Genomic DNA, 14,947 nt, shown 5'->3' on the forward strand with positions numbered 1-14,947 from the left:
GTTTCTCACACGAATATAAACAGGCCACATAGTGTCTGAAGGGCTCAGATCTGTTGGAGGCCTCAAACTGTCCTGGCTACTTCTGGAAACATCCGCAAATATCCTTCAGCGAAAGTCTGCAGGGTGCACTTGAATCACGTCTGACGTCACATCAGCAAATAAACGTGCCGGTAAAGTAGATATTTTTTTTGGACTTCATTTTAATGAACTCACTTGTTACGTTTTCTTCTTCTTCTTCTTTTGGCTGCTCCCATTAGGGGTTGCCACAGCGGATCATCTTCTTCCATATCTTTCTGTCCTCGTCATCTTGTTCTGTTACCCCCATCACCTGCATGTCCTCTCTCACCACATCCATAAACCTTCGCTTAGGCCTTCCTCTTCTCCTCTTTCCTGGCAGCTCTATCCTTAGCACCCTTCTCCCAATATACTCAGCATCTCTTCCTCTTCACATGTCCAAACCAACGCAATCTCGCCTCTCTGACTTTGTCTCCCAACCTGAGCTGACCCTCGAAAGTCCTCATTTCTAATCCTGTCCATCCTCGTCACACCCAATGCCAATCTTAGCATCTTTAACTCTGTCACCTCCGTCTCTGTCTCCTGTGCCACCGTCTCCAGCCCATATAACATAGCTGGTCTCACTGCCGTCCTGTAGACCTTCACTGTCATTCTTGCTGATACCCGTCTGTCACAAATCACTCCTCACACTCTTCTCCACCCTGCCTGCACTCTCTTCTTCACTTCTCTTCCACACTCCCCATTACTCTGTACTGTTGATCCCAAGTATTTAAACTCATCCACCACCCTGCATCCTCACCATTCCTCTGACCTCCCTCTCACTCACACACATGTATTCTGTCTTGGTGGTCCTACTGACCTTCATTCCTTTCCAGGGTCACCTCGACCTGCTCCCTAATTGCCTGTTCTAGTTTTAAAACAGTTGAATTTGGAGGTTTTAATGATTTCCTGGTTTCTTAACCAGTGATAATTAATATCAAAATTCAAATAATGATGAAGCCATCAGCCATTCAGCTAACTTTACATTGGTGAATGTCCATCATGCAGTATCTGTGTTAATAAAATGCTTAGAAATTAATGGGGATGAGCATGAAGTGCAAATCTGCTCCAGTCCACGAAACGTATGAATAATGTCCTTAGAAAAGGAAACTCCGCAATGTGAATTAGGTTTGTCTTGGGTGAGCGAATGTGCTAACAGGCAATACAGATAAACACTAAGTGCCATCATCAGCAGAGACTGGCTTTTAATTAAGAGCCTGACTGAAACGGAAACCTGCTGCCACCACGAACCCCCAGGACCGAGCTCATCATCCTCTGTCGTACATTCTGCTCTTTGAAATACACTGTCCATTAATAATCCTGGAAAATACAGCAGGTGCATAAATCGCCGCCATCAAGAGTGGCGTTTGGGGCTGGCAAGTGGGGCGACCGCCACCAGGCCCTGCGCCTAAGGGGGCCCTGCTTTTGAGGACCGCATGTCCCGTCTGAGTGGATTTGTCAGGTTATATTCTCCAGTTATATTTTGATAAAGTCAACGTGTTATCTTGCAAAAATGTAGCTGAATACTGTAATGAAAAAATCCGGTGTTATGTTAGCATTATTTTTATGCAGTTTGCGTGCAAGTTTATACAGTCCACACATTTTGATGTAACCGGCCCCACATGGGGTTGGTCAGCCCTAGGCCCCGCACGCCCCTGAGGCCACCTCTGCCCGCCATGATATCATTTTTTTTTCTCCCACGGGGGCAGAGACATTTCTGCCCAATAGAAGACCTCCACAGCACGCCCACCACGTGTTTGGTGCGCCTTGAAAATTTTCAGTGCGAAACGCAGCCAAACTTACTGGGAATTGAAGCAAAGTCATGAAACGTCCTCTGATTCAGAACAAAGCAAAGTGTGAAATCCGCTTCAGAGTGCGCTGTGCCACCGTGGCAACTCCTAAAGTGCAAGGGCCGCTTCTCGCTTTCTCCATGGCATGAACACTTCTCCTCTCGGCACGTCAGCATTTGTTTTTGTGCATCACTTTGAACTCGCATCAGGTTACCGTTGCTAAGTAGAAGAATCTTTTATTATTATTTATTTTTTTCTTTTCTTTTTATTTAAGTGTAGTAAAGACATCCTGCATGTCTCAGTTTGCTGACAGCATAATAAGAAGTTTCAGTCCTGAATTCACATCAGGGGGACAGACTGCCCTCCATACGCCACCACGCCCCGATTGTCGTTTTTACATCCTGCTGCTTCGCGCTGTGAAAATGGTCTCCACCCATTGGTTCAGTTTGTTTCTTCTGAATTTCGAGACCCTGGATCAGGTAAAAATCCTTAAAATATTCTACCCCTGGCAGGCACCCAGCTACCTTCAACACATCCGTCACTATGCGACACGTTTGAAATGGAATCAGTCCACTCCATCCGTCCTCTAAATCCATCTCTGTAATGGCAACGCGGCACCTGAGCAGCCGTCCATCATAGAGTTTGTGACAATGGGGGTCCCTCTTCACATTTGGGGGCCTCCCGAACCCAACACCGGTCGATAATTCTGACCGAATGAGCTGACAGATGGGGACAAATCACACATGGAGCAAGGGAATGGTGTAAAAAAAAAAAAAAGTGACCCATGACTTTTATTGATAAGAATCGCAATGAAACAGTGTCCAAATAAAGAGTGCTGTGTTTCAAAAATAGTCCATAAATACATCTCTCTATTTTAAAAGAAAATCTTGAGACAAGACTATTGCTGAAAGATTTTTTCAAGTCCCACCCTCCTCTCCTCCATTTGCAGTTCACGGCCCACGTCCTCTCACGGCCCTCTCACCTCTCATTGGTGTGAATGCTTTTGGCAGACTCTCAGCTCTTATACATTTTTACGTCTTCCTCACTTTAAGTTCCCAATAAAAGAAGACGTATTGTGTCCAAATCCTATTGAAGAAGTTCATCCCAAAGGGTTATCAACAGAAGAAATGAGTGCACGGGCAATCCTAGCACAGAGAAACGATGAAGTCAAACGAATTAATGTGAAAATTGTCGATCGGCTACACGGCAAATTGCTTAAATGCGTATCAATAGACTCTGCTGAAACAGCTGGGGGTGATGGTGAGGAAGATGAAAACATCAACTTACAATATCACGAAGAATATATACAACTGTTAACACCATCTGGTCTTCCACCAGCTGAATTATTGTAAGAAGGACGTATCGTAATGTAATTGCGTAATTTATGTCTGAGTGATGGGCTATGCAATACGTCAAGATTAGTTGTATTCAAAATTGGTCGAACAATTCTGACATGTAAAATTTTAACAGGCGACAAGAAAGGTAATGGAGTCCATCTAACATGAGACACCAAAGGAGATCTCGATATGCCATTCGTATTAAAACGTTTACAGTTTCCCGTTAGAATAGCTTTTGCTAGGACGATTAATAAATCACAGGGACAAACATTCGAAAAAGTCAGTTTATTTATTAGAGAGAAAGAAACGAAATTCACTCACAGGCAGTTATACGTTGTGTTGTCACGATGAAAGTCCAAACACGGAATCAAAATTCAATGTGATTTTGAAGTTTTTGCGTGTTATTTTCAAATCCAAACAGAACAAAATCGTATTACGCAACGAATACCGGTAACGTGACATGAAAGATAATTTTCTTTCAAATTTTTACGTTTTACTCTTTTTTACTTTGGTTAATCACTCGCTGTAATGTACAATAGTTACGTAGTTCTATTATGCATATGTAACAATTCCCATAAAAATAACAATCTGTTGAAATTGTACGTCCGCTTCCCCATGTGTGAGCGGAAGAGCCACGAAGTGGCTAGCGTGTAGCGCCCACCCGGGGGTTGGCGAGCGAAGCAAGCAGAACCCCCCTAGTAATCCATAAAGACAAGTGAATAGTGGGGTGGATAAAAACTCAATAAATAAATCCATTCAAAGCAGAGGTTGACAATGCAGTCACTGGCTCTTTCAGATCCCAGCCGCCCACCTCCTTCCTCGTCTCCCTGGCTCACCCATAACTCGCGTAGCCACGAACTTCACCCCCCGAACCCCATCTTGGCCGCCCCCTCATAGCACAGCCAAGACCACCTAAGGTCGGCACTCCTTCCGTCATCCTTCACGCACCCACAGTCATATCTCGGATCCCTGGGGATGTCATGCGCCATGCTCACCCCACTCCACACCGTTGTTCAGCCACAACCTACGCTCATTAGCGAGGCCCCCTGTTTACACTGCTTTTCCCCTCCAGGGGGATGGATTGTCCTCTCCAAGACTGCTCTTCAGCTGCCTTTTAACCTCTGTTTCCTTTTCTTGTTCCTTTCCATCTCTATCTTCCCCAAGCACTCGGTCTTCTCGTTTTGTATGTGGGGATGTGGCACAGGTGTGGCAATTAGCAGCTCCTGGTATCAATTTATGGATACGGGTGACTCCTCACCCATGCCACATTGCGCCCAACCACAAAAAGGCAGTCAGCCGCGGACCACACCTTACCACAGAGTTCACTTGTCCACAGAGACACCCAATTGTTAAATGCCCGAGGTACTGCGTTGGACAGCCAGTGTTGTAAAAGATTTCTTGCATTTTGCAGTTGAAGTGGATGGCTGACTGGCCTGTCTAGGTGTTTGGTCTTGTCCTCACCTGTGGTCCCGTTCACCGTCGATGAACTTGGTGCGACTTCAGCATCAGAGGTCCAACACAGCACGCCCCTGCTCAGAAGATATCATCTTTGGGTAACGCCATCTTAGATACTAGTAGGAGGAAGGTGACTACCTTGTGTTGGCGTTACATTTTATTTGTGGCTACTGTCATCCATTTTTGGGACAATCCAGTTTTAGAGATGAGGGGGCTGGATATTATACCAGTAGGTTCATTCTAAAGGGAAGAAGGATGTGCCTCACTGGTACCTGCTGGACAAGTATGGAGCTTCATATAGTCAGATCAAGCAGCGTGGCAATCTGAGAAAGCAAAGCAACATTAGGGCTGGAGCTTCTTCTCAAGGCCCTTATTAGGAACCTAATGGCTGGCAGTGAGCTGGGCGCTTAGTGGTTCTGCATGTGTGTTGGTTTGTTTTTCATTTGGTTTTATTTGTCACTCTTACTTTCCATAGTTTGCACCAGTCCCTGTCACAAGAGGCCGCCATGAAGGAGCATCTGAACTGCACTCTTAGCTCCTATGAAGAAGCCTTGCGCTCACGAAATGGCATCGTGACGCTTGCCAATCTGCAGAAGGAACAGCTTGTTGCCCAACTACAGCTGGCACTTTCTGACCGAATAAAACTGGAGGCCCAGCTCAGAGAAACTGCCACCGCACACAAGGATGCCAATGAAAAGATCCACAAGTAAGTTGTTGGCTGTGTTGTCACCGAGAAAAAGAGCTTTGTGTTTGGAGTGTGTGGTGGGTGTGAAGGGTGGGGGGGCTGTTGTGGGTTTCATAGAGCAAAAGGCTGGGCATCGGTCGGCCCACATACATTCCTGCTCTGTGGTTCTGTTTCTTTTCTAGCTTTTTAGCTGGATGTTCAAGATGGCTGACGTGGTCCAATGGAGAGGAGTACTGTGGCGGTGCGGGTGGGCTCCATGCTCCCTTTGGTTGCCCCTTGAACCCGCAACCGTCGATTAGTCATAACTGAGATGAGCCTGGCAAATGAGGACACACACACACACATGCAACAAGTGATTAAAAATAATCCAAAACAAAGTGTTCAGTAGTGCGGAGTAACATCCTACTAATAAAATACTCCACACAGCCAGAGCAAATCCCAGGGGGTTAAAATATCCCCAGTGAATATGTTTGGATAAAATGAAGTGAAAAAAACCCACAGCAGGTAAAAATATTCTTTAAAAATGCCAAAGCCAGCCTTGGGGCCTCCTTTTATTTTAAAAACAAAGGTCTCCCCGCTTTACCCCCTGTGGACCCATCAGCCCGAGGAGACGTCCCGCCGACTGGCACGGCCACCCCTCTGAAAGAGGCTCGGGTCCCCTGCTGCTTACATTCACCCAAGCAGAGCTCCCCACTTCGCTCCATTTGTCTCCCCATAAATGCTCAGCTGAGCGGACCCCTCTTCAGCCCCCCCTTCGAGCATCCATCCCACACTCCCCTTGGGGGCTCCTCTCATCGGGCTGCCTGCCTCCATCCTATTGCACTTTGGTTTGTACCCCTCCTGCCTCCTCTGTCATTCCTTTCTTCCATCCTCCTATCTCTTTATTGCTCCTTCTCTATCCCTTCTGTTCGTTCTCTCGTTTTCTTGCTCTCTTTCCAGACTCGTTTTCGTCTCCTTTGTTCCGTGCAGGCTCCTGTTAGCTTTCCTGTGTAATTGGGTGCAGGTGTGACACGCCACTCCCTCTGAGGCACAATTGAGGCACCATATGTGTATGCGGCGCGATCGGCCAAGCACCCCAATCAACCACAGAGCGAAGCGGGGCTGGCACACAACCCCACACCCCGCTTATTTATTGAAAACCCGCTCCAGGCCACGGACCACTTTTCACAAGCACATACTGTAGGTACGAGCAAAGCCTTTGGTCCGGCTGTCACTCTCTCTTGTACGTCGTGCTTCCTACAGAGGAGCAAACTGCAGGTGCAGTCACTAAAGAAATTGCCCAGGGGGGAAAAATTTCAGCGTGTGGAGCAACGCTGTGTACCTGTGCCAAGTCCTAAAATGTCTCTCCCTAATCAAGAGCAGGTGCAACAAAGGGTAACATTTTCTGGATGAGAAATAGCATATGGCCTTCTCCTGTGCAAATGAGCACTCGATGCAAAACTCTGGCGGAGAGAACTTCAGCTGTGTGTATCTGTCTGCCACACGTTCGGCTTTCTATATTATAATATTGTTCAGCCATTAGAAAAATGGTGACGACGAGAACGGGCCATTCAGCCCAACAAGCTCATGCCTCCTATTCACCAAGATTGTCCAAAGTAACGTCAGGTCGAGAGCTGAAGGTCCCTAAAGTCTTACTAGCCACCATACCACCAGCTAGTTTACTCCATGTTTCTGTTCTCCTTTGCGTGAAGAAAAGACTCCGGGTGGGCCAATAATCATGAACCAATCGGGGCACAGTGACGGCCTGCGTTTTCAAAATTCTCCGCTTTCACCCCTCCTCACCTCAGTGTTGAGCCAGCATTTTCAGAAGTATACGGCTCTGGAGACCATCTTCAAAAGACTACCTCTTTGAGAATTAAAAAACGCTGGGGTAATGTGAACGAAAGGCAACAACAGAGACTAAATATCTGGGTTTGTAAGCATAAATGCAGCAGTGTGGCCATAGCCTTGGAAGATTTCTGGCAGTACTGTTAAGTGATAGATCTTGGACTTATAGAATACAATACAGTTTATTTTTGTAGAGCCCAATATCACACAAGGAGGGCCGCAATGGACTTTAACAGGCCCTGCCTTTTGACAGCCCCCCAGCCTTGACTCTATAAAAATTCCTTGTAGGGGAAAAACCCCAGGAAAGGCAGTTCAAAGAGAGACCCCTTTCCAGGTAGGTTGGGCGTGCAGTGGGTGTCAAAAAGAAAAAGGGGGTCAATACAGTACAATACACAGAACAGAAGTAATCCTCAATACAGTGTAATAGTAAAATAGAAATATTACAAGTACAGAGCCGAGTTCAACAGTACATGATATCCCATAATGCAATTTGGATTTGTTCAGAGTCCTGGAGACCTCAGCCATCCAGCTGCATCCCCCTATTGGCCATTCCACAGCTGAGACAGCGCTGGGCCAGCCAATCCAATGAAAGGACCCCTCTACCCAGTGATTCCAGCAATCCTCCATCAGAGATGACTTTACCTGAGGCAGGCGGCAAAACATCTTGGCGAGTGGGCCGTGGCACCAAGTGCCACATTTGAGTACCGAGAAGAGAAACAGAATAGGTGAGGGTTAGTAACAAGTTATAGTTATCATATTACTTATGTTTTATTGCTAATGGCTAACAACAGAGATGCAGTCTGTACAGTTAATCAGCAGCTCTAGTCAGGGTGTGCTAAACTGAAGTCATGAGTCCTTCGGCTGGGATTTGAAAGCTGAGGCTGAAGGGGCATCTCTTATAGTAGCAGGCAGACCAGTCCACAGTTTAGGGGCCCTGTAACTAAAAGCTCAACCTCCCCCTGTTATTTTATTAATCCTTGGAATCATAAGCAGACCGGCATCGTAAGATCTTAACGTGCACTCTGGTTTGTACATCATGATACGTTCAGACAAGTAAGCCGGACCTCGGCCATTTAAGGCTTTATATGTTAAAAGGAGGATTTTGAAATCTGCCCTAAACTTAACCGAGAGCCAGTGTAAGGATTTAAGAACTGGAGTTATGTGTTCATATTTTCTTGTTGGCAAAACATGACCTACCTCTTCTGAACCCATGCCAACTGTTCAGTAAAAGTCCTGCTCTTGACATGTGTTGCTCAATCTTATCTCTCTATATATGAAATCCAGTGTCTGTCCATCTGTCTGTCTGTACGTTTGTCTATCTGTTTTTCATAAGAGAACTACTTAACGGATTTTCCGGTTGATTTTGCGACTTCTCTCAGCAGATCTTGCCTCCATTTAGCTAGTGATACCCGTTTGTTTATTGATTTTTAATGGTTTGTCCTGTTTCACTACTACGCGTGCAGAGCCATGGGGGACAGCTAGTCCTTAATCATCCATCCATTATCCAACCCGCCATATCCTAACTACAGGGTCACAGGGGTCTGCTGGAGCCAATCCCAGCCAACACAGGGCGCAAGGCAGGAAACAAACCCCGGGCAGGGCGCCAGCCCACCACAGGGCACACACACACACACACCAAGCACACACCAGAATCGCCAATGCACCTAACCTGCATGTCTTTGGACTGTGGGAGGAAACCCACGCAGACACGGGGAGGACATACAAACTCCACGCAGGGAGGTCCTTAATAATTCCTTCCATGAATTTTCCAGTGATGCTTGCTAAGCGTACCTGCCTCTAGTTGCCTGGATCTGCCTGGTTACCATTTTTACGTAACAGGATAATATTTGCTAATTTGCAGTCCTTCAGAATTGTCCCAGTGCGCAGTGACTTCCTAATATGCGCAGGAAGGGTCTCTATGACCTCTATAAGAAAACTTCTATGTGGTCCTGGTGATTTGTTTGATTTCAGCCTATTTAATCTGAGCTGCTCTTCTCCCTCTACAACTTAGTAGTTTGTAGTTTATTATCGCTTATTCTATTTCAATGCTTTGCATATCCAGTATTTATCTTTAGTGTTTTTTGTGGATATTATTTGTATCCTGTGTTGTGTATGCCCTGTTGTTCTTTCAGAATTAATGTGAACTTTTGGGAAAGGCACTACGTATATAAAATGTATTATTATTATACTTCTATTTTAGCTCATTTAGGTAAATCTGTAGAGTTAAATCTTCAACCCTGTAACACAGAATAATTGTAACAGATTTCAAACCCGATAGTGTTGGTGGGGAATCGATTTTATATAACAGGTGTATTTATTCTTTTTCCTTTTAAATTGGCCTCAGTGATGGCCCCGCTACCAGTGGACACCATTATATTTTGAATTAAACAAAGCTCACTCGATATTATCCAGTTGGCGGTGTATGACAAACGACGTGCACCGTGGGCATATTTTCAGGGAAAGCCCCTCGTCATGCTAACTTATGTAACCAGTGCTGTTGTAATGCGATTGAACTCGGCCGCTTTGGATTAAATGGAGAAAGACGAAAGCTCTCTGCAGCATTGTGCAATTAAAAAGAAGAGAAAATGTCAATTGTGCGAGCGTCTCCATGCTGATGATTCCGCGCTGTCTGGGCAGTTCTCCCAGATGTATCTGCAGACTGCAGAAAGGGTCACACAGGGGTTCTTAGCTAAAAGCAAACAGACTTTTGAACCGCCTCAGCTGGTTGATCTGTTTGCAGGATGAATTAGCTGACGGGGCAGCCAGTGAAGGTCTCTGGGAAGTCACAGGGTAGCCTTCCCCGGGTTCAGAATAAAGGGAGAATTTTTGTATTGTTCTTAAAATAAAAAAGGATCCTTTAGAATAATTTACTTTGGCTTCAAAGGTTTTTATTCTGCCATCGAGCAAAACAAAGGTCACAGAGAGGTGCATCTTATGCGACTTCTTCAGTGACTCGCTTTAAACGCGTTTGTTCTGTTTACTGACAAGGCCGACAGTCGCAGTAGAAAGGACGGCTCCGTGCCCGCTTGATCGCGCTCTTCCGTTTCCAATGCGGTCGTGGCAGCAGCAGAGCTACGTACTGCACGAGCTGCGATTGTATGTGGCTGGGGGTCCAAAACAGAAGGCGGGGGGGGCTGCCAACCAAAACCCCAGTCCGTCTTAGTCATTTAGTCCATCAGTCAGAGCAGTCTGTTTGCCCCGCTAAAATAAATGGCCGGTGATGTGAGTTGTCAAGTAAACCAGGGCCTCAGTGAGCCCCAGACCCTTAACACGAACACACACACAGAGTCCCGGGTTCAAATAACGGATGGTTCATTCCTCCAAAATGCATGATACCTCTCCAAGTTAGCAGAAAATGCAGGTTGTCTCTCCACAATTCCTTTCACCACCGCACTGCCACTCCTCCAGTTGAGCATTGCTGTACATCCTCCCAGCTCCGACTCGCCTGGGTAAAGGAGTGCAGCCCCTTTTATTAAGGACCCGAGAGTACTTCTGGGTGCCAGGACCGCTGCCCGATGGAAGCACTTCCGGGTCATGTGAAAGTCCATTATATCAGGGAGCTTATCTCCCTGTGACACCCAGTGACCCCACCAGCAGGGCTGCTCTGCTGGACTACATCTCCCAGCATGCCCTGCTGTCATCCTACTGGGCACCGATATCCGGGCCTACTGCCATCTAGCATCCGGGATTGGGGGTGGGGGGGATAAAAAGCCCACAGTGACATTACTACAATCTAGATCAGGGGTCGCCAAGTCCAGTCCTGGAGGACCACCGTGGCTGCAGGTTTTCATTCTAACCCTTTTCTTAATGAGTGACCTGTTTTTGCTCCTAATTAACTTCTTTTAAATAATTTGAATTGACTTGTTCTTGAAGACCCAGACCCCTTCATTGTTTCTTTTTCCTTAATTAGCAGCCAAACAATAATGAGATACAAAATGAGACAAAACAACTGGTGTCCATCTCTCAATATCTGAAAATAAAGAATGGTGAAGGTCTTGGGAATGTCGATCTTCTCAGGTCCCCAAAACATTTGACCAGAGCTCTTAGAAAGAGAAAATCAACAATTTCAGAAATGTCTGCTAATGCACCACGAGAGCAGCAACAAGCCATGGAATTAATGAACGGGTTTAATTAACGACAAGAATCGGCGCCTGATTAAGCAGCTGGTTGGAGTGAAATTGGTTGGAGTTTGAGTCCCTGACTTACTTGGTCTTCTGTTAGTTGGCTCCCTCACTTCACATTTCATTTCTGTTTGGGTTCCATTTAAGGAAAGAAATGAAGCAATTCAGGGAAACGATGAAGAAATCTTAAAAAAGCAATTCAATTTAAGTGAATTCACAAGAAGTTAATTAGCAGCACAAACCGGGACCTCATTAAGAAAAGGGTTAGAATGAAAACCTGCAGCCACGGTGGTCCTCCAGGACTGGACTTGGTGACCCCTGATCTAGACAAGAACAGGCCATTCAGCCTAACAAGCCAGACCTGTCCACTGTAAAATGAAAATGAGTCTCAACACACTGGAAACGTTTGGGGCAGCCTCCTGTATATTATCTCTGGCTGCAAAAAGGTTTAAAGAAAACAAGATGTTGTCAGGTTGAGTTCCAGGATTGAACTGAACTGGTTTGGGGAGATGAAGGTTTTATATGCTGTGAACCGGAAGTGATGCTGTCTGAGCGGAACAGGAAGTGACGTCAGTCTGGGCCCCAGAACAGGAAGTGACATCAGTCTGGGCGCCAGCACCGGAATTGATGTTAAATCAGGCAGGTTTTTCTGTATTTGGTCTGCAGAGATAACAGAAATAGGTTTAGAGCAGCCTGGCGAGTAATTACCTCCGCTTGGTCCACTCAGCTCGCTTCTAATCGCATGTGTGTGACACCACTTATTTTTTCCAAAGAAAACATCAAGTCGAGTTTTGAAAGTCCCTAAAGTCTTGCTGTCTACCACACTACTTGATCGCTTCTTCCAAGTGTCTGTCGTTCTTTGTGTAAAGAAAAACTTCCTAATGTTTTTGTGAAATTTCCCCTTCACAAGTTTCCAACTGTGACCCCGTGTTCTTGATAAACTCATTTTAAAGTCACCGTCTCGATCCACTGGACTAATTCCCTTCATCATTTTAAACACTTCAATCATGTCACCTCTTAATTTTCTTTTGCCCCCTTTTCAGTGGGCTGTCCGTCCATCCCTTCTGGTCTTTCTTTCCGAGTCTGATCCCCTTCTCCTATCCCGGCCTGGGATGCCTATTTACCTGTTAGGAGCCTCCCGTCTTAATCTTCTTTATTTATTTATCTGGTTTAGTACAATGCTATATACTGTATACCCTGCCATTCTATCTTAAACTCTGTGAAGTGCCTTAAGCATGGGAAAGGCGCTATATAAATTAAAAATATTATTATTATTAACCATCCCCTCTTCTGACCGGGATGCCATCTGCAGAGTACAAACTAAACAGCAGGTCACAGCAAGGCAGACAGTCAACAGAAACACCAAAAAGTGAATTTCCCCTTGGGATTAATAAAGTATCTATCTATCTATCTATCTATCTATCTATCTATCTATCTATCTATCTATCTATCTATCTATCTATCTATCTATCTATCTATCATATAGTGCCTTTCCTATCTGTCTATCATATAGTGCCTTTCATATCTATCTATCTATCTATCTATCTATTATATAGTGCCTTATCTGTCTGTCTGTCTGTCTATCTATCTATTATATAGTGCCTTATCTGTCTGTCTGTCTATCTATCTATCTATCTATCTATCTATCTATCTATCTATCTATTATATAGTGCCTTATCTATCTATCTATCTATCTATCTATCTATCTATCTATCTATCTATCTATCTATTATATAGTGCCTTATCTGTCTATCTATCTATCTATCTATCTATCTATCTATCTATCTATCTATCTATCTATTATATAGTGCCTTATCTATCTATCTATTATATAGTGCCTTATCTATCTATCTATCTATCTATCTATCTATCTATCTATCTATCTATCTATTATATAGTGCCTTATCTGTCTATCTATCTATCTATCTATCTATCTATCTATCTATCTATCTATCTATCTATCTATCTATCTATCTATCTATCTATCATATAGTGCCTTATCTATCTATCTATCATATAGTGCCTTATCTATCTATCTATCTATCTATCTATCTATCTATCTATCTATCTATCTATCTATCTATCTATCATATAGTGCCTTATCTATCTATCTATCTATCTATCTATCTATCTATCTATCTATCTATCTATCTATCTATCTAAAAGACGAATGTTGGCAACGCTACTTTTGTACGAGTAGCAATCCCTGAATCAGTCAGTAGTATATAGTGCCTTTTGTAGCCCGCGTCCAGCGGAAGCACACTTTCCAAATGAATCAGGTAGTGCTGTGTAGGTAGGTAAGAGACACGAGTCGCACAGACCGAGACGACAAAATGCTGTGACGGGCCAAAGTATCAGAAGCAGCTCCGTTGCCATAAGGACCGAGGGGGCTCTGCGACACTTCATTTTACATTCAAGGCTTTGGGACAACAAGAAGTGTCTGATTTTGAGAGGATTGCTGGCATTGGAGAGAGTGAGCCATCCAAATGATTAATGCGGTGAGCTGTCACTCTGCTGTGCCAACTGGAATCTGAGGTCAGGCGCCGTAACTGCTGGGGGAGATGAAGGTGCTGCAGACACGTACCGTACGTTCACAAAGCTTCCTCGCGTTATTTCAGGTCATTTAAATCACTCGAACAGAGTGACAGCAACATGGACAAAAATATAATCTGAATGAATCTGGTGGGCACAAGTGCCTTCAGTGAGTGCTCAGCCCCCTTCACTTTGTTCACATTTTGTTACGTTTGCTGCCTTGTGCTAAAAAGCGTTAGATTAATTTTTGACATCATCAAGCTGCACTCCTTACCCCAGAATGATAAAGCAGCATTAACAGGATTGTAGACATTTTTGCAAATCTAAACTGAAAGATCACATTGGCACAAGTGGTCAGACCCTTTGCTTTGGCTCAGGTGGATGCCATTCTGCTGGCCATCATTGAGATGTTTCTACACCTCGTTTGGAGTCCATGGTGATTGGGAAAGACACACACCTGCCTATAGAGGGTCACAGTGTTGGGCAAAAATAAGCAACCCATGAGGTTGAAGGAAATGCCTGCAAAGCTCAGAGGCTCAGGCCTGGGGAAAGACTACAAAAAATAAAATGGGTGCAACATTGGGGGTTCTTAAGAACATAGTGGCCTTGGTAAGAAGGTTTGGAACAATCACCACTCTTCCTAGAGCTCACTGCCTGTGCACTCGGTGGAGAAGGGCCTTGGTGAGGAAGAAGAGCAGAACCCCAGTGGTCACTCTAGAAATTGTGTGGAGAACGGAGGAAACTTCTGAAAGGGCAGCCACCATTGCAACAATCCACCAAATCTGGGGTTTTACGGCAGAGTTGCCAGATGACACATGAAAGCCCGCTGGCACCTAAAGGACACTAACTATGAGAAAACGAGATTCTCCAGGTCTGATGGAGCAAAGATTGGTGTCATGTCTGGAAGAAACCACTTGCTCAGTACCATCTCGACAGTGAAGCATGGTGGCGACAGCATCAGGGACTGGGAGACTCGTCAGGGTGCATGGAAAGCTAAATGGAACAAAGTGCAGGAGATACCCATAATGAACAGCTGCTCATAGCACTCTGGGCCTCACACTGGGCTGGAAGGTTCTTCTTCTTTCAACAGGACAAAGGCAAAGACAACACAGGAGGGGCTCAGGGAGAACTCTGGGAATGTCCTTT

The 14,947-nt window shown here is 45.0% G+C and overlaps 1 protein-coding gene across 2 annotated transcripts in view; it reads left to right on the forward strand.

Moving 5' to 3' along the window:
• mipol1 (mirror-image polydactyly 1) overlaps positions 1-14,947 on the forward strand; it is a 295,842-nt gene that overhangs the window by 263,507 nt on the left and 17,388 nt on the right. For both annotated transcript variants that reach the window (XM_028821473.2, XM_051920033.1), the window contains one exon: positions 5,112-5,342. In XM_028821473.2, the coding sequence (XP_028677306.1) occupies positions 5,112-5,342 (231 nt within the window). The remainder of the gene's footprint in view (positions 1-5,111; positions 5,343-14,947) is intronic.

This window comes from Erpetoichthys calabaricus, chromosome 16 (assembly GCF_900747795.2).
Source record: "Erpetoichthys calabaricus chromosome 16, fErpCal1.3, whole genome shotgun sequence".
Lineage (NCBI taxonomy): Eukaryota > Metazoa > Chordata > Cladistia > Polypteriformes > Polypteridae > Erpetoichthys > Erpetoichthys calabaricus.